Below are 19571 nucleotides of genomic sequence, written 5' to 3' on the forward strand. Positions count from 1 at the left end.
TGCATCACAGACCCAGGAAGATGATACCCCCTGGCTCCCAGGGCCCTGGCCAAGGCCATTTCCATGCTGTCATAACCAGCCCACCCTCCCCTTCCTCCTCAGCCACTTGCCCGGATAAAGGGTGTGAGTGTGAAACAGCTCTTGGCCACACAGTGCAAGGAGCTCTTCCGGCCTGATTCCCTGGCCCAAGGAGCCCTAAGTTCTGGTAGAAATATTTGTTGATCAAACTGAAGCTGAGTCATAGATGTGAGGCTGGAGACCTTAGGTGTATTTGCAGATCTTCTGGTCCGAGTTGGCTTGTTGACAGAAGCGCCAATGAATCCACCGTAGTGGGGGGACGGGGGCACATGGAACTGCCCCGAGAGGCTGCACATGGGTGGGGTGAGGCCCGGCCCTGCCCCTGTTCAGTATCCTTCTCAGAGTGGGATGTTGTTATTGTGGTAAATTTTCATCTTAGAAAATCCGGAACCTGGGCATAAGTGCCTTGAAGGGTACAATGAAGGCCCAGCTGTAGCAGCTGCCAGTGATGGCTGCTTGTTTATTTTTTTATTTTTATTTTTTAATATATTTTATTGATTTTTTACAGAAAGGAAGGGAGAGAGATAGAGAGAAATATCGATGAGAGAGAAACATCGATCAGCTGCCGCCTGCACACTCCCTACTGGGGATGTGCCCACAACCAAGGTACATGCCCTTGACCGGAACCAAACCTGGGACCCTTCAGTCCGCAGGTCGACACTCTATCCACTGAGCCAAACTGGCTAGGGCGATGGCTGCTTGTTTAAAATCCAGAAGCCACCCTAACCAGTTTGGCTTAGTGGATAGAGTGTTGGCCTGAGGACTGAAGGGTCCCGGGTTTGATTCTAGTCAAGGGCACGTACCTCGGTTGCAGGCTCAATCCCTAGCCCTGGTCAGGTGCATGCGGGAGGCAACCAATCGATGTGTCTCTTTCACATCGATGTTCCTCTCTCTGTCTTTCCATGTCCCTTCCACTCTCTCCAAAAATCAATGGAAAAATATCCTTGGGTGAGGATTAACAACAACAACAAAAAATCTAGAAGGAACCTGGGTGACAGGGTCCAGGGAAAGGAACAGCATCTCAGGCTTGAGAGAGGCTGAGTGAGAGTCTGCACAGCAGATGGCGCTGCCAAGGTCAGGCTGGGGAGGCCAGGCGACGGCCTGCAGAGACCAGCCAGTGGGGTGGGGGCCAAGGAGTGAGGCCCGGGGCCCAGCGGGGAGTCCTGGTGCTGGTGCAGGCAGGAGGGTGGATGGGTCTCTGCTAAACCTTGGGGACCCAGATGACTGCAGCCAGAGGAGGACTGAGGTCTCAGCCCTTGGGAGGAGGTCACAAGGAGTCTGGAGGCAGGCTGTATTAATGGTGAGCGGGCTGGGCCACAAGGAGGCAAGTGAGAAAGGACAGTGCCTGATGAAGGAGAGGGTGCCCTGGGAGGGAGGGGTCTCCCTCTGCAAGGAGCAGGGGAGCAAGGCTTATCATGGCCACTTGGTGGCAGCAGAGGGTGGCTTCCAGATATCTTCAGGGACTGGAGGGAACTCCCTAGAAGGGGAGTATCTCCTGGTAGCTCATCGTCCAGCACCCCACGAGCTGCAGAGAGCAGACGCTGTCCCTGAGGCACATGACTAGGGGTGCGGAAGGCAAGCCCCCTTCCTGGTCACTGTCACAGCCCTGAAGTGGAGCCCCTCTGACTGGGCTTCGGTCCCCCCTCTTTCTCATGCCCACTCTCCCTGGCTGAGATCATAGCCACTCCCCATGATCTCAGGGGCCACCAGCATATGGGGCCTCTCAAGGTCGTGTCCACCTGCAGGCCACCGCCCCTGTGGTCTCCCAGCTGTGCTGTCGCATCCCCACCACCTGGTGGCCCAGTTCACCCCCATGTCCCTGGGCTCCCAGGCCTGGCCGCTCTCTCTCCTCTGGCCCAGCCTGTTCTCACGGCCTCTGTCTCGGCTGGGAGCACTGAGCATCCATCAGGTGGATGTGCTGGGTCCATTGAACAGAGCAGGCAGCCAGGTCCCCAGGCTGCATCCGGGCATCTCACAGGCCTACTAGGCCTAACCTCCTAATCCAATTTCCTGAGCCCTGAGCCTGCTGCTCAGAGCTCCCTGTAGCCTCTGGGCTCTGGAGCCCCCTCCGCATTGGTTTGGGAGCAGAAGCACCTCCACTCTCTTTTCCAGAATCTAGATATACATATATTTAAATATATTTTTATTGATTTCAGAGAAGAATGAAGAGGGAGAGAGAGATAAAAACATCAATGATGACAGAAAGTCATTGATTGGCTGCCTCCTACACGCCCCACCCTGGGGATCAAGCCTGCAACCCAGGCATGTGCCCTGACTGGGAATTGAACCGTGACCTCCTGGTTGATACTCAACCACTGAGCCATGCCGGCCGGGCTAGTATTATATTTTGAAAATGGAAATGTATGCTACGTAACCAAGCAATGTTTCATTTCTTCTAATGAGTAGTAAAACCTGCAACTCTAAATGTCTTAGGTTTCATATTGTTTTTTTAAAAAAGTGGGGAGAGATGAGTGAGAGAGTTGCTCAGAGGGTGGCCACCAGCCAGCTGACAGCCTGGAGCCTGCCCTAAGTCAGGCCCAAAGAGACAGCCCTGCAGTCGGCCCTGCTGTCTGGCAGGGTGGCTGGGGGACAGAGGTTCCTTTCTCATTCTTCCGGAGCTAACTGACAGCCACCATGCCAGCTGGCCTGGTCACCAGGGCTGATCCCAGCTCAGCAGCTCTGGGTCCCTATATATCACAATGGAAAATGAGGCTGACGGAGCTGGCATGCTTCTATAGTCACCTTTCCATCCACAACTCAGACAGTGACCCAAGCAAGACAGAGCTTCCAGTAGCTTCTCCCAGCCTTGCTTGCTGTGTCAGGGCCTAGATCGGAGGCGTTGCCGGTCCCAGGAGCCCAGCACAGTGAACGAGGCACCTTGAGGAGGATGCGGGCTGAGGGACCAAGGGAGGCGCCCTTCCCATGGTCGGCAAACTGCGGCTCGCGAGCCACATGCGGCTCTTTGGCCCCTTGAGTGTGGCTCTTCCACAAAACACCACGGCTTGGGTGAGTCTATTTTGAAGAAGTGGCATTAGAAGAAGTTTAAGTTTAAAAAAATTGGCTCTCAAAAGAAATTTCAATCTTTGTGCTGTTGATATTTGGCTCTGTTGACTAATGAGTTTGCCGACCACTGGGCTAGGCTGATGGCAGTGGTAGAATATACAAGCCATTCTCCCTGATTTCTCCAGGTCTCACCCTCTGCAGAAGTCCTTGCTCAGGACCATGGGGGTGGGGGCAGGGGGTGCTGCAGATCTGGGTGCAGGAAAGCCCGGACACAGCAGTGTCTTGCCTTGATGGCCCCGCCCACCTCAATCGTCATTTCCAGGTCCCTGAAGCTATCCGCAAATGCCAGCGTGCTGGCATCACAGTCCGCATGGTAACTGGGGACAACATCAACACAGCCCGGGCCATTGCAGCCAAGTGCGGCATCATCCAGCCCGGGGAGGACTTCCTGTGCCTGGAGGGGAAGGAGTTCAACCGGAGGATCCGCAACGAGAAAGGCGAGGTAGTTCTCAGCCCATTTGCCCTTCTACAGGGGCCTGCGCGGCTGGCTCAGCTCGGCTCCGTCCAGGTCCAGGGTTCTGGCCACTTCTCCACCCTCCCCCACCGCCTCTACTCAGCCCTGCCTGCCCGCCAGGCTCTGCAGTGGCTGTGTGCTTCCCCCTCCCAGATCGAACAAGAGCGTCTGGACAAGGTGTGGCCCAAGCTGAGGGTCCTCGCCCGATCATCTCCCACAGACAAGCACACTCTGGTCAAAGGTAATGGAGCTAGCTCGCTCTCACTCTCCCCTGCCCCTGCCCCTGCCCCGGGGGGCATGATGCTGGCTGGGTGTGGCTGTCACCCCTGCATGCTTTCTGCTCCCTGACACCCAAAGCCAAGCTCCCAAATGGGTCTCCAGGGCCTGCCTAAGACGTGGTCCAGAGCCAAGGACCCGTTGCGGTTGGAGAGTTGGCTTGTGTCTCCGAGCAAGACACTGGCCCTCCCTGAACCTCAGCTTACTCGTTGGGAAACAATGGAGGCTCCTCAAAGGGCTGACATACCAGAGCTCAGTCCTCCATTTCTCTGGGATAACAACGTGAATGGAAGATGGCAGTCGAGCCTAGCCTCTGGTAACAGATGGGGAAACTGAGGCCCTGGAGAGGGAGACATTTATCCAAGTCACATGGTGCTGGGCTCCTTCCTTCTTTTTTTAAAAAATATTTTTTATTGATTTCAGAGAGGAAGGGAGAGGGAGAGGGAGAGAGAAAAACATTAATGATGAAAGAGAATCATTGATCGGCTGCCTCCTGCACACCCCACACTGGGGACTGAGCTCACAACCCTGGGCATGTGCCCTGACCAGGAGTTGAACCCTGACCTCCTGGTTCACAGGTCGATGCTCAACCACTGAGCCACACCGGCTGGGCTGGGCTCCTGCCTTCTACCAAATCACAACACCCTGCATCATCTCACTGGGTGATGGATCTGGGCGGGAGGAGGGGGCAGGGCTCCCAGTCAAGGCACAGAGACTTGAGCACAGAGGTTTGGGGTGGGAGGCACAGTCAAAATCCCAGAGGGTTTTCAGAGCCAACCGCCCCCCTCCCTCCCCACCCCCACCCCCCCACTGCTGCCCCGGACTGGTCACATGGGCCCTGCTGTGTTTCAGGGATCATTGACAGCACCACTGGTGAGCAGCGGCAGGTGGTGGCCGTGACCGGGGACGGCACCAATGACGGGCCAGCGCTCAAGAAGGCAGACGTGGGCTTCGCCATGGTAAGCCACCCGATGCCCACCCGGCTCACCATGCCTGGCAGGGCCTGTGTCTCTAGGACATCAGCTCTATGCAGGAACCTGGGAGTTACTGGTAAGGCCAGTTGCGGAATGCCTGGATTTCCTTCTGGCTCATCATGACCACTTGGTTTTGTTTTGTTTGTAATCCTCACCTGAGGATATTTTTTCCATTGATTTTTAGGGAGAGTGGAAGAGAGGGAGAGACAGAGAGAAACATCAATGTGAGAGAAACACATCAATTGGTTGCCTCCTGCACAAGCCCCGACCAGGGCCGGGGAAGAGCCTGCAACTGAGGTACGTGCCCTTGACCGGAATCGAACCCAGGACCCTTCGGTCCACAGGCCGACGCTCTATGCACTGAGCCAAACCGGCTAGGGCCGCCCTCTTTGTTTATGAGCAAAGCTGTGAGACAGGCTGCCGTTTGTGGTACAAGGACATGTTGATGAAATGAGAGCTGCTCCCAGCTGTGGGGAGCCCCATTGGGAGGGAACGGCAGGGAGTCAGCCAGGTGGGCCGGGTGATCGAAGGGCGGTGGGGAATGGGCTCATGGACACTGTGTGTGTGCGCCTCCCAGGGCATCGCAGGGACTGACGTGGCCAAGGAGGCCTCAGACATCATCCTGACTGATGACAACTTCACCAGCATCGTCAAGGCAGTCATGTGGGGCCGCAACGTCTACGACAGCATCTCCAAGTTCCTGCAATTCCAGTTGACGGTCAACGTGGTGGCCGTGATCGTGGCCTTCACGGGCGCCTGCATTACTCAGGTGGGCACTGCGGACCGCCTTGCTCAAGGAGGACCCTGGGATCTCCCTCCCACAGCCCCTGGGGCCTGTAGGAGGCAGCCGGTTTCTGAGGCCCCACCTGCCCCGTACATCTGGACCCCAGTGCGGAGAGCAAGCCCAGGGACCCTGCTGGCAGGAGTGTGCAGGCGAAGAGCTCCCACCTGAGGCTTCCAGGTTGGGAGAGCCAGGTGTTTCCTTTGCTGATTTTAATTTTTACTGAGATAAAATTCGCATACCAAAAAAAATCCCTAATTGAGAGCGTACAATGCAGTGGCACTTAGTACACTTACAGTGTTGTGCAATTATCATCTCTATCTAGTTCCAGAATCCTTCCATCATCCCAAAAGGAAGCCCCGTACCCATTAGCAAGCACTCCCCCTCCCCCCTCCCCCAGCCTCTGGTACCCACCAATCTACTTCCTATCTGGACAGACTTCCCTATTTATTCTGGACATTTCGCATAAATGCAATCAAACAATGCGGTTGTTTGTGTCTGGCTCCTTTCACTTAACACAATGTTTTCAAGGTCCAACTGTACTATATGGATCCAGACTTCATGCCTTTTGGTGGCGGAATAATGTTCCATTGTATGGCCGCAGCGTGTCGTGCGCCCATCCCTCCGTCCATGGGCACTTGGGTTGCTTGCACCTCTGTGAATAACGCTGCTGTGCGCACGCATGAATGTGGCTTTATGTGGACTGGCGTTTTCAGTTCTGCTGGGTCTACCAGGGGTCCTCAAACTACGGCCCGCGGGCCACATGCGGCCCGCTGAGGACATTTATCCGGCCCGCCGGGTGCCGCTGCCTGTCCTGCTTAGCAGCCGACTCGTCCCGGGCCCGCAGTGCGCATAGGAATTTGTTCATAGTTTTTTTTTTTTTAACTATAGTCCGGCCCTCCAACGGTCTGAGGGACAGTGAACTGGCCCCCTGTTTAAAAAGTTTGAGGACTCTAGACCTACAAGTGGAAGTGCTGGGGCCTCTGGGAACTTGTATTTAACCTTTGAAGGAGCCTCTTCACCTTTATCAATAGTCCACTTCTCCCCATTAGTGAGTGTCCAGAACTTGTCTCACTTTCAGAGGTTTTGTGTTTGTTTGTTTTTAATATACACTTTTATTGATTTCACAGAGGAAGGGAGAGGGAGAGAAAGAGAGAGAGAAACATCAATGATGAGAGAGAATCATTGATCAGCTGCCTTCTGCACGCCCCACACTGGGGATCAAGCTCGCAACCCGGGCATGTGCCCTGACCTCCTGGTTCATAGGTTGATGTTCAACCACTGAGCCACGCTGGCCAGGTGGTTTGGTGTGTGTTTTTTTAATCCTCACCTGAGGATTTTTCCCCCCATTGATTTCTGGAGAGAATGGAAGGGAGGGATGGAGGGAGGGAGGGAGGGAGGGAGGAAGGAAGGGAAAGAAACATCAATGTGACAGAGACTCATCGATTGGTTGCCTCCTACACGCGCCCTGACTGGGGAACCGGCAACCAAGGTATCTGCCCTTGACCGGGAATCAAACCGGTGACCCTTCAGTCTGCAGTCTGACCCTCTAACCACTGAGCCAAACCAGCTAGGGCCAGAGATTTCTTTATTGAGATAAAATTCACATAACAAACTGCACCGTGATCGCCATTTTAACCATTTACAAGTGTACAATTCCGTGGTTGTTAGTGCATTCACAATGTCATGCAATTATCACCACTCTCATTCCAGAACCTTTTCATCACCCTGCCTGCTAAGCAGCCACTCCCACTCTCCCCTTCCTCAGCCCCAGGCACCCATTCATCTGCTTTCTGTTTCTGTGGATCTGTCAGTTCTGGAAGTTTCATGAGAACAGAATCATACAGGATGTGGTTCTTGGTGTCTAGCTTCTGTGGGTCTTATTTTTAATCAACAACTCAGAGATGAGGAAGAGAAGGAAGGCCTGGTGCAGAGTTTCTGACTCTTCCTGCTCCTCGAGTGTAGGGGACTGGGAGACCACCCATTAGTCAGGCTCTTTCACAGGCTGGGGCAACTGCCAATCTCCTGCTAACAACTTGGGCCACACCTTCTAGATCACTGCCAGCAGGTAAGAAGAGGAGACTGGCAACATTTTATGAGCAGGAATCAGCCCAGTGAAAACTCTCAACTAATCTTAGAAAACATAGGGATGGACCCCACCCGGCATGGCTCAGTGTTCGAGCATTGACCTACGAACCAGGAGGTCATGGTTCGATTCCCCATCAGGACACATGCCCGGGTTGTGGGCTCCATCCCAGGTGTGGGGTGTGCAGGAGGCAGCCGATCCATGATTCTCTTTCATCATTGATGTTTTTCTCTCTCCCTCCCTCTCCCTTCCTCTCTGAAATCAATAAAAATATATGTTTTTTTAAAAAGGAAACACAGGAATGGAGATGTCGCATTTTATAGGAAGGTCGAATTTGTTGCATTTTCACTTGAATAAAATTCCAGTAATATTGCCCTGAGCTCAGTTGCTTCCCAGGAGCTGTGGGCCTATAGGGTTTCCAGCACCACATTGGGGTGACTGCCTCCTCTCCACAGGACTCTCCTCTCAAAGCCGTGCAGATGTTGTGGGTGAACTTGATTATGGACACATTTGCCTCTCTGGCCCTGGCGACAGAGCCGCCCACAGAGTCGCTGCTGCTGAGGAAGCCATATGGCCGGGACAAGCCCCTGATCTCCCGAACCATGATGAAGAACATTCTGGGCCACGCGGCCTACCAGCTCACCATCATCTTCACGCTGCTGTTCGTGGGTAGGTTGGCCCTGGGCACACTGCACTGCTACTGGCCCTTTGGGCTCCCGCCCTGTCTGGGGGTGGAAGGCACAGATGAGCACCTGGGGACCCGATTTCCAGGGAGGACCCACCCCTTGGCCCTCACCTCCCTGCTGCCCCTCTCTGCATATGCCCCACCCAGGTGTCACAGGCCCCTGAGGCGCTGAGAAACTGTCCAATGCTCCACCTAGACAAGGTCACTCGCCCATCTGACCACTCACCCCATGACTGTTTGCTTCTCCAGGAGACAATGACCAGAGCGCTCTGCCGGAAGTTGTGGGAGGAGGAGGACCAGGAGAGAAAGGGGAGAGGAAGAGGGAGAGGGGGCAGGAGGAAATGGTAGGAAAAGGAAAGGGGGGTAGAGGAGGGGCACAAAGAAGGGAGGCTGGAGGGGAGAGAAGGGGGCATGGAGAAGAGGAAGGGAGAAGAGGGGAAGAAGGAGGAAGGAGAAAAGGGGTAGAGAGGAGGAGGGGGAGCAGAAGGGGAAATGAAGAGCGGAAGGAGAGAAGGGAGAGGGATAAAAGAGAAAGAGGAGAGGGTCAGAAAGCAAGAAGGGGGCAAGGGCAGAGGAGGGGAGAGAGACAGAGACAGGAGTGTGGACAGTAGAGGGAAGAACTGATGGGGAGAGGCTGGGCAGAAGGTGCTCAGGGCGATAATCACAGGGCTCCCAGCCATTGGCTGTGCCTGCAGCCCAGACGTGGAAGGCACCGAGCCCTCCAGCACACTGGCTCCTGGGAAGCCTGGTGCCAGTGCTGGCTGTCCAGTCCTCCTCTGAGTTTCTTCTGTGTTGGGTAAGCTCTGTGGAGCAGACTCCTTATTATTATTATTTTTTAAATCCTCATTTGAGGATATATTTCCATGGATTTTTAGAGAGAGTGGAAGGGAAGGGGAAGAGACAGAGAGAGAAACTTCCATGTGAGAGACACCCATCGATTGGTTGCCTCACGCATGCGCCCTGACCAGGGCCTGGGATTGAGCCAGCAACGGAGGTATGTGCCCTTGACCAGAATCGAACCCATGACCCTTCGGTCCACAGGCCAATGCTCTAATCACTGAGCCAAATAGGCTAGGGCAGATTCCTTTCATTATATCGGGGGTGGGTTTGCTGGTTTGTGTGTCTGTGGCCTCTCTCCCTTACACCAGGGTGCTCCCCATGTATCTGTGACCCTGGACTGTGGGTGGCCTGGGTCCCCATCACAGCACTCCAGAGCCTGGTGAGGTGAGGTTTTCAGCCCCTATTCCTGGGAGCAGAATCAAAGCTCAGTGTGCAGGAGTCACAGCGGGGCCCCCCAAATGTCAGTATCTGGGGACCCTCTGCGGAGCTTTTCTATGATTTCTTGGGAGCAGGAGCCCCGTGGCCTGCCCAAGGGCCTAGCCCAGCTGCCTTGTCCTAGGGCTGCCCTCCACCCTGCAGCCCCCTGAGTCCTTCCCAGCCCACCCCCAACTCGACCCAGCAGGCAAATGAGAAAAGATGTGCCAGAGCTCTGTCTTCATTTCTTTGTTTTCTGTTTTTCAAAAATTTCTATTGATTTCAAAGAGGAAGGGAGAAAGAGAGACAGAAGCATCAACGATGAGAGAGAATCATTGATCGGCTGCATCCTGAACTCCCCCTACTGGGGATCAAGCCTGCAACCCAGGCATGTGCCCTTGACCAGAATTGAATCCGGGACCCTTCAGTCCGCAGGCTGACGCTCTATCCACTGAGCCAAACCAGCTAGGACTTAATTTATTTTTTAAAAAATATATATTTTTTCTTGATCTCAGAGAAAGGAAGGGAGAGGGAGAGAGAGATAGAAACATCAATGATGAGAGAGAGTCATTGATTGGCTGCCTCCTGCACGCCTCACATTGGGCATCGAGCCCACAATCCAGGCATGTGACCCTCACCCCTGCCCAGGTCCTGCCACTGACCTTGGCTGTCTCGCCAAGGGGTCAGGGCTGTGCCTGGCTTGGGGCCCTGCTCCCCTCATGTGGCCCTTGGCTTACAGGGGAGCTTTTCTTCGACATCGACAGCGGGAGGAACGCGCCCCTGCACTCGCCGCCCTCGGAGCACTACACTATCATCTTCAACACCTTCGTCATGATGCAGCTCTTCAACGAGATCAACGCCCGCAAGATCCACGGCGAGCGCAACGTCTTCCATGGCATCTTTGGCAACCCCATCTTCTGCACCATCGTCCTGGGCACCTTCGCCATTCAGGTAGGGGGAGTGGCCCACTCTTGGGAAAGGTGGGGAGCATGTCCCCCTGCTACTGGCCTCTTTACTATTTTTTAATATTTTTATTGATTTCAGAGAGGAAGGGAGAGGAAGAGAGAGATAGAAACATCAATGATGAGAGAGAATCATTGATCGGCTGCCTCCTGCATGCCCCACACTGGGGATGCTCAACCACTGAACCACATCGGCCAGCCTGGCCTCTTTTTCCCTTTTTTTAAAATCCTCACCCAAGGATATTTTTCCATTGATTTTTAGAGAGATTGGAAGAGAGAGGGGAAGACAGAGAGAGAAACATTGATGTGAGAGAAACACATTGATTGGTTGTCTCCTGCACGTACCCTGACCAGGATCCGGGCTGGGGAGGAGCCTGCAACCAGGGTATATGCCCTTGACCAGAAGGTGCCCTTGACTAGAAATGAACCCGGGACCCTTCGGTCCACAGGCAGATGCTCTATCCACTGGGCCAAAACGGCCAGGGTTGTCATGGCTTCTTTAGAATCAAAATAGGCCTCACCCTGGGTCCAGCTGCTGGATCCACAAGGGCTCAAGGGGCCTCCTCAGACCTGACCTTCTCACAGGTCCCGCTGGGTCTGCCACGGCCATTTCTAACACGGCTGTTTCCCTTGGAGGTGCCCTTGTCCCCAGTGCTGACACGCAGGCCTCTGCCTGCCACAGTGCTGCGACAGGCTGGCCAGTCTGCTTCCCAGGAGGGCTGAGCATTTGAACAGAGGGTATATTCATAAAACATGTGACATATAGTGAGGCCCACAGGCCAGAATACTTGTTCCTCACAGTTCTTGGAGGGGGGATCTGCCCCGCTATGGAGGCCACCGGGGCCATTCAGGAGGCTGAGGGAGAGGGGGGGGGGACAGAGGAAAGGGAGGGGGGCGGGAAAAGATTAACCAAAGAACTTATATGCATATATGCATTGTCTGTGGACAATAGGGGGGTGAAGGCCTGAGGCTGGGCAAAAACCGGGTGGAGGGGGGCAAAAGCGGGGAAGAGGAAACATCCGTAATGCTCGCAACAATAAAGGTTTAAAAAAATTTTTTAAAGAAAGAGGAGCTGTGAGGTGGGGTGAGCAGGCTGAGGACGGGCTAGTGCAAGTGATTTTAGGGTTCGGGGTTGGGGGGCGGGGAGGGCTGTCCCTGGTTGTGTGGAACCTGGCCCCGCGTGAATGGGGCGGGGGACAGTGGCCTGAAGTGTGAGCCCAGTGGTGGAGGTGGTTGGTCGGTATTTTAAAAATTCGCCACTAGGTGGAGACGTTCTCTCAAGAAGGAGGCGATGAGGGAGCAGGGGGCCTGGCGAGGTGACTCTGGTGTGCCCCTGGCTGTCCAGAACAAGGCGTGTCCAGCATATGCACGCAGCGTAAATGTTAAAGAATCAAATTTACAGAAGCTGGAAATGCGGTTCATCCGCTGAGCCCATCTGCCTGGGAAAAGCAACAGCCTCTCTGAGCCTCTGAGCAGGGCGGAGCCAGCCCGCAGGGCAGGATGGGATGGGCCTCGAGTGCTAGAGGAGGAGGGTGGTATGAATAGGTGTGCCGGCTGGACCCGCCTCCCTCCCACCCTCTCCTGCAGATTGTCATTGTCCAGTTTGGTGGAAAGCCCTTCAGCTGCTCCCCACTGTCCACGGAGCAGTGGCTCTGGTGCCTGTTTGTTGGTGTTGGGGAGCTGGTCTGGGGCCAGGTGAGTGTCTGTTTCATCAGCTTCCCTAGTCCCGCCCCCTCCCCCTGTCTCATTGGCTTTCCTAGTCCCGCCCCCTTCCCCCTGTTTCATTGGCTTTCCTAGTCCCGCCCCCTCCCCCCAGTCTCATCAGCTTTCCCTAGTCCCACCCCCTTCCCCCGTCTCATTGGCTTTCCTAGTCCCACCCCTTCCCCCTGTCTTATCAGCTTTCCTAGTCCCGCCCCCTTCGCATCTGCTCTGCAGCAGTCCTGGTGATGGGCACAAGGCCAGGGAATGGTGGGCAGCTCAGGGCCCCTGCCCCTGCTCCTTGCTCCAGAGCCTTGGAGCCCAAGCCTGGGAAAGCATGTGGCATATTCAGGTTGGTGGCACCACACAGCAGGGCTCAGACGTGGGACATGCCACGACTCAGGTGGCAAGGCCACAAGCGACAGTGTCAGCAGAAAGAAGGTAAAGGGCCATGACGGGAATGTCACAGGGGCTTGGTAAAACCACCCATCACTCCCCTTTTCATGCTAGGACCTGAGAATCATCCCTTAACACTGGGTGCCTTGGAAAATCCCCACCTATCTGAAAACAAACATCTTGCTAAATCCTCCACGGGCAAGAGAAAATGTGAGGGAAATGAAGAAATACTTTGAGCTGATGGAAAGTGAAACCCTGAAACCTTGAGCTCTGTGGGCTGCAGTCAAAGCCATGTGTGTGTGTGTGTGTATTGGGGAGGCGGGGGGGGGGGGGAGGGGTCACAGAACCAGATGATTAAGTCAGGAAGAAAGGGAGGGGCCGCCCGGGCCTCTGAAACTGTTTCTCCGGAATCTAGAACACTGCTTAAGATGCTGAGCCCAGGATCCACCCTGTCCTGTGTGTTACTCACCTCAGGCCGCCACAACGAATACCACAGACGGGGCGGCTTAGCCAGTGTAGGTTATTCTCCAACAGCAATAGGGCCTGGAAGTCCAAGATCAAGTATACATAGGGCGGGTGCAGGAGAGACGGGGCGCAGCGTGCAGGGACCTTCCTGGGAGTGGGTCCTGCAGGCCTGAAGCGCCCACGTGGCTGACCTCGGCCTCAGTCTCCAGCCCCTGGAGGTCAAGGTCATATGTTGGGCCCAACCCCCCTCCCCCTCAGAAAGCACTGTCAGCATAGACTACCTGCAAGGCGCTCGCCCAGGCTAACCAAGGCCTCCTCCTCAGGCAGCGCTGCCAGGTACCTAGAGGTCAGGTACCTAGAGGTCCCTCCCAGGAGCTGAGGGCCAAGGCCAGAGCTCAGTCTGGTAAGGCAAATCCCTTAGTTCACACACTATGTGGGAAGGTTGCAGCAGCTGCTCCTGTGGCCCTCTGCTTGGCTGGGGGACAACAAGAAGGAGCCATAGGCATGCACACCAGCTCCCCCAGGGCCAGCTCTGAGTCTGCTCTCTCTTTTTTAAAAAATTTATTTTATAAATATATTTTTATTGATTTCAGAGAGGAAGGGAGAGGGAGAGAGAGAGAGAAACATCAATGATGAGAGAGAATCACTCGTCAGCTGCTTTCCACATGCCCCACACTGGGGATCAAGCCGGCAACCCGGGCATGTGCCCTGACTGGGAATCGAACCGTGACCTCCTGGTTCAAAGGTTGATGCTCAACCACTGAGCCACGTCGGCCGGGCTGGATCTGCTCTCTTTGATGAACACGGGAACCCAAGCCCCTCAGAGGAAAGAGGCTGGCTCTCCCTCTGGAGTGTGGATTTGGCCCCAGGCACAAGTGGCCCAGGCACGAAGCCTCCGGGACAAAGAAGGGATGTCCAGTCCTGGGTGTGGGGATACACGGACACCTGCCTCAGCCATTGTCAGAGGGAGCTGGGCAGCCTGGGTCCCTTCTGGGCCCAGCAGAGCTCTCGCCCTGAAAAGCCCGGCCCTGCCCTGATGGCCACCCCCGCCTGCTGTCCCTCGCCTCTGGCCCCCAGGTCATCGCCACGATTCCCACCAGCCAGCTCAAGTGCCTGAAGGAGGCGGGGCACGGGCCTGGGAAGGACGAGATGACTGACGAGGAGCTGGCCGAGGGGGAGGAAGAAATTGACCACGCCGAGCGGGAGCTCCGCAGAGGCCAAATCCTCTGGTTCCGGGGCCTCAACCGGATCCAGACGCAGGTAAGCTGCCACGCGCTAGGCCACTCGGCTCTTCTGCTTCCGGAGGGTGGCAAGCAAAAGCAATAGGCAGCGAATGGGCGCGCTGAGCCCGGGACTGACAGGCAAAGCCTTGGGTCTTGCGGCCACGATCACTGAGGGCAGTTGCTAGTATCCCTATGCCATCCACACACATACCCTCTAGCAGTTGTGGCACTGAGGTGGCCCAGGTGGCCCTCCCGTAGTGGGGACAGGTGTCAGCTGCAGGTGTGCGCTGGGACCAGTCGCTGTGTCTCTGGGGGCTCTGAGGAGCTGCTGGGCCTCGCTGTATGTGGCGGGAACTGCCCCAGGTCACAGGGAAGGGACATTCTGGGGATGACCGAGATGCCATTTCAAGTAGCCCTGGGCCAGCTCACCATTCACTGAGTTATGTTGGGGATTCCGTGGAATGATGTCGTTTAGGACATGGACTCTGGCCACCAAGTTGGTCCTTTCTGGTCACCCCACTCTACAAATATCAGGGCTGCTGTCCTCTATCAAGTCCTGCAGCCACGACTGCCCAGCCGTGAGCCCTGGCCAAGGTTTCACAAGAGCCCTTCCGCCAGAGCCTGCCCCACTTTCTGCCCCCAGCTCTTCCCCAGCCAGCCTTCTTGCCAGAATGTTCCATACTCGCTGTCTCTCCATGGTTTTCCCACGCGCTCACTTGTGATCCCATCGCAGCCCAGCCTCTGCCCTCCGCATCCCAGAGGCTCGCGTCAAGGTCTACAAGGCATCCTCCCGGCTCTCGGGGTCAGGCTGTCCCTCCTTCCTTCCTGCTTCGAAGCTTCTTCCCAGCGCCCTTCCGGAAGCGCCGTCATCCCTGCTGTCCCTGGCGGCTTGCTGTCCCCTCTCCACCTCGCTCTCTGCTCCCGCCTGCCACCCCCGCCTCCCGCTGAGACATCGGTCCACCCTGCTGTGGCCCTCGTGTGTTGAAAATCCCCCCGGACCCGGGGGCGTCGGACACGATAGGGAAGGAAGGAGGAGCGGGTGAGAGCTGCCCCATGTGCAGATCAGGGATCCTGCCTGACCCTCAGCCCTCCGCCCCCTCCAGTCACCCGCAGCCCCGTTCATTCAGCTCCATCCAGCCCCTGCCACCCTGCCCCACTAGGCCACATGGACGCTGGTCTCTTCTGGCCAGTTCCTGGCGCCCCTCACTCACCACCGCCTCCTCCGTCCAGCCTAGAACCGCAGAGCGCCGCGCCCTCGCCAAGATGCCTCCCAGTACCCACCCTGGGCTAGGCCCAGACCACAGGCCCTGCAGCCCCAGCTCACCTCCTCCCAGCCCCCCAGCTCCTGACCTGTGACTCCAGAGCCCCAGGGACATCTCAGAGCCTCTTCTTGTCTCCCCGCACACCCGGGCCTCGGCATGGTTCATCGGCTCAGCACGGCCTCCTCAAATGCAAGTCCCCAATCCTGCTGCCACCCCAGGCCCCTCGCAGCACAGCCTCTGCTCAGCATAGCCACTCCCCGCCCCTCCTAGGCTTCCTGCTTCCCCCCTCACCCCCCCCCACACCTCCAGCCCAGGACCCCCAGCCCCACTGCCCCTGACCTGGCTCCGATTGCTTCTCCTCCTGGGGTCCCACCAGAAGGAAGGACCCCGGACTGCTCGGCCCTTCTCCAGAGTCTGTTTAGGCAACTTGGACCCCCTCTGCCTGGGCAGGACCTGAGACACATCTCTATCCATGTCTGCCCTCCAGCCCAGCACACATCACCACTGGCTCATCCCAAAGACTCTTCCACGCAGTGTGCCCAAAGCCCCAGGCCCAGTGCTACCTCCCGGTGCACACAGCTCGGCTGCTGCTCCGCACAGCGCCTGGGGGTCATGGGTCTCCACCTCAGGCATCCCTCCTCTCTTCCCCAGGCTCCAGCCTCAACTGTGGCCACGAGCTCCCAGCCTCCTGCCGGCTCCACCAGCCCTTGCTCAGCTCGGCCCCTCCAGCGCCACTCTCCACACCTTCGCCCGTGTAGCCTCTCCCCCTTGTCCTAAGGGTGAAGTCCAGGGTCCAGACAGTGGCCTTCGAGCCCCTGCCTCTTGGTGTCACCCCACACCCTGCGCCCCTGTGACCCCTGCTACCTTTCCAGATGTGCGCTCCGCTCCCCTGCTTCGCTGCGCCTCCGTGCTGGCCGCCAGTCCGGGCTCCAGGCCTCCCCAGCTCCCACTGTGTCCCCTCGGGCGGGGGGGGGAGGCTCATCCTGCAGCTGCCCACTCAAAGGCCACCGCCTTGTGAAGCCTTCTCAGAGTCCACTCCCTCCCGCCACCGTGGACCCTCGTGGATGCGCGGCACACACACTCATGGCACTTCTTTCTCCCCATGGCCAGCCATCTGTGCACCCCGCCTAGGGCGCTGGAGTCAGTGAGGAGCAGACTCCCCCAGGGAGTGTTCCAAAGCTGCAGCGTGCAGGACCACCCCCAGAGCTCAGGGTGCTTCAGGGCTGGGTGAGGTGGCACCAGAGAACTCCATGTTTAAGGGGCTCCCCAGGGGTCCGAGGGGCTTCTGCAGTGGAGCGGCAGGGGGCCAGGTCTCTGTGCCAAGTCCCTAAGTCATGTGGCCAGGGAAGAATGTCTTAGGTCGGGCAGATCACTGGTAGAACAGGAGTAGCCTTTGGAGCCAGATGTCTAGGTCTCCCCATTGCCTTCTGGCCACTCAGCTATAAGCCCCACCCACCCTGGCCTGGCCCTGACGGGCTCTTGTCCATCATGCAGAGCGTTGGCAGGGTTGGGGGTGGGAGGGCGTGCAGCAGCACCTTGCCTGCCCTGGTCAGCCCATTTCGCGTCCATCAGTGAACCTAAGGTTGAGCCTAGCTTTTCTAGCAGCTGAGCCAGCAACCCTGCCCGGATGTGAGGCATCTCAGGGGAGGTCAGCCCCCGCCAGCTGTGTGTCTACATCCTGTGTGCCTGTGGGCTCTGCGCAGGCGCTGCTGCCTGGCTAGTGGAGTGGTCCCCGCAGTCTCAGTCTTGGACTTCTAGGCTGTTGGGACTCGCAGTGTCCATGTAGACATTGGCCGGTCAGATCCCTGCTTTACACAAGAGGAAACAGGGCCCAGAGAGAAGGGACTCAACCAAGGTCACCCAGTGAGAGCGTGGGCCTGCTGGGGCCCAAGTGTCCGTGCCCTGATCCACTCCTTCCTCCGTGAGATCTTGAACTTGTCACGTCAGATTCACCACACTTCTCAACAATGCCGAACTGATTGGTTACTTTAGCTCACGTTTTAACAGTGTCTGTTCTTTTTTATTCAAACTGCCTGCTTGGGGGGTGGGAAAACACAGAAATAAAGCTCCCCCGGGTTGTATGTATACCCCAAGCTAAGAGAAACATTGTCTGGGTAGTTGGCCCTAGATTTCTGGATTTTGTGAGCCACAAAATCCCTGCCCAGGCTTCGGAGGCCAGCACAGCTCTTCATGTTGCTAAGTGGGGGCATTTCTAACCTGCTACTTGCGCTCACCATCATTTCATACTAACATATGAATGCACCACAATAAAGAGAGAATCCTTGAAACCCCGAGCACGGAGCTTTTTGGAGCGCTCATGCCGCGGTGTATTGCACATTCTCTATGACCAACGAGAAGTCTCAGCAGCAATTGGGCTTCTGGGGGTGGAGGATGGGTGACAATTTTGCAGTATTTTGACTGATACCATCATCCCATCTGGACACCACATGGAGAGGCCAAATCAGAGGCAAGAAAGGCATCTTCCCCTTCCCTCGTCACCTTTGCCACAGCAAGAGTCCCCTCTTGAGACAAACCTACGTCCATAGCCTTAGAAGCATCTGCTCAATGTAGGGAGGAGACACCCCCCTCCCCCAAAGGGACGGCGACATCACGGCCTGGGTCATGGGTCATCTTCCTTTAGTGTGTGGAGGCACGCCCAGCAGTGTGCCAGCCCTCCACGGGGATCAGCATGCCTTACTCACGGGTCTCAGTCTTGGTCCTGAGGGTCCCCTACTCAAGAATGGGATGTGCTGGGAGAAGGGGGGCTCGGCGGCCGGATCCATGACAATAAGTCTTTTCCGTGGCATGATCATTTGGGTTGGGGTAGGGGGAGTCTCATCACTCAAGCTGCCTTCTTCCGAGAAGCCTGCCCCATGTCAGATACCCCGCTGAATCTGGTGGCCACCTCATAGCTACCGCAGGAGCTGGAGGGTGGGGCAGGTCGTTGGGCCCAAATCAGGTCGACAGTGCATTCCAGGCTCCAGAAATGCATACTTGCTTCACTGTTCACATCATCCAATGAGCTACAGAGCACTTTCCACAAACCAAACCCACCTTCTAAGACCAAAGATTCCCCCAGCCACCCCCACACTGAGGGCATTCCCAAAGAGGTGGCCAAAAGCGTGCCACCCTGGCTGGCCTCCCAGAATCCAGGCACATGGTTTCACAATGGTAGGCATTCAGTGTGGCCACTCAGTTGCAGTTCCTGAGAGCCCACACCCGGGTCTGTCCACCCTTGCCAGCTCCCATGCCAGTCCAAGGCCGGATCAGGAAGTCCAAAGACACTTGACTCGCAGCAAGTTCACCCATATGGTTCTCATTTTCCGAAGACCCACTTCCCTTTTGACTTTTAGGAAGCTTAAAGGGTGGGGGACAAAGCAAAAAACCTTGTCTGCTCCCCAGAGTCCAGGCTCTCTGCTCTCCCTCCTGTCTTGCCTGTGGCCCCTCCCCCTCTTTTTATTTTTCATTTTTTAATATATTTTTATTGATTTCAGGGAGGAAGGGAGAGGGAGAGAGAGAGAGAGAAACATCAATGATGAGAGCGAATCATTGATTGGCTGCCTCCTGCACGTCCCACACTGGGGATGGAGCCCACAACCCAGGCATGTGCCCTGACCAGGAATTGAACCTCCTGGTTCACAGGTCAACGCTCAACCACTGAGCAACACTGGCCTGGCTCCCCCTCTTTTTAAATCCATTCTTCCACCAAGGCTTCCCCTGGGTGCCCCTCAATCACTTGGATGATCATAGAAGAAGCATGATGACCACACCTCCCAGCAGGGCAGGGCAGGGCAGGCTGGCAGGGTGAGGTGCAGGGTAAACGAAGGACAGGCCCAGGGAAGGGCCCCTGTCCCCCTGTGGTGCCACCGGGAGCCTTGTTTCTAATAGGAGCATGTCATATCCCTCAGGTGTGT

The 19571-nt window shown here is 56.4% G+C and overlaps 1 protein-coding gene across 8 annotated transcripts in view; it reads left to right on the forward strand.

Moving 5' to 3' along the window:
- Positions 1–19571, forward strand: part of ATP2B3 (ATPase plasma membrane Ca2+ transporting 3) — a 76884-nt gene that overhangs the window by 42220 nt on the left and 15093 nt on the right. For 6 of the 8 annotated variants that reach the window (XM_080653812.1, XM_080653814.1, XM_080653810.1 and 3 more), the window contains 8 exons: positions 3404–3583; positions 3749–3836; positions 4724–4830; positions 5423–5614; positions 8168–8381; positions 10391–10602; positions 12201–12308; positions 14250–14432. In XM_080653812.1, coding sequence (XP_080509938.1) covers positions 3404–3583; positions 3749–3836; positions 4724–4830; positions 5423–5614; positions 8168–8381; positions 10391–10602; positions 12201–12308; positions 14250–14432 — 1284 coding nt within the window. Of the gene's footprint in view, positions 1–3403; positions 3584–3748; positions 3837–4723; positions 4831–5422; positions 5615–8167; positions 8382–10390; positions 10603–12200; positions 12309–14249; positions 14433–15128; positions 15435–15625; positions 15744–16308; positions 17949–19571 lie in introns of those variants that run through there. The other 2 variants (XR_013959812.1, XM_080653816.1) reach the window with 2 other exon arrangements.

Source organism: Plecotus auritus, assembly GCF_963455305.1.
Source record: "Plecotus auritus genome assembly, chromosome: X".
Taxonomy (NCBI): Eukaryota; Metazoa; Chordata; class Mammalia; order Chiroptera; family Vespertilionidae; genus Plecotus; species Plecotus auritus.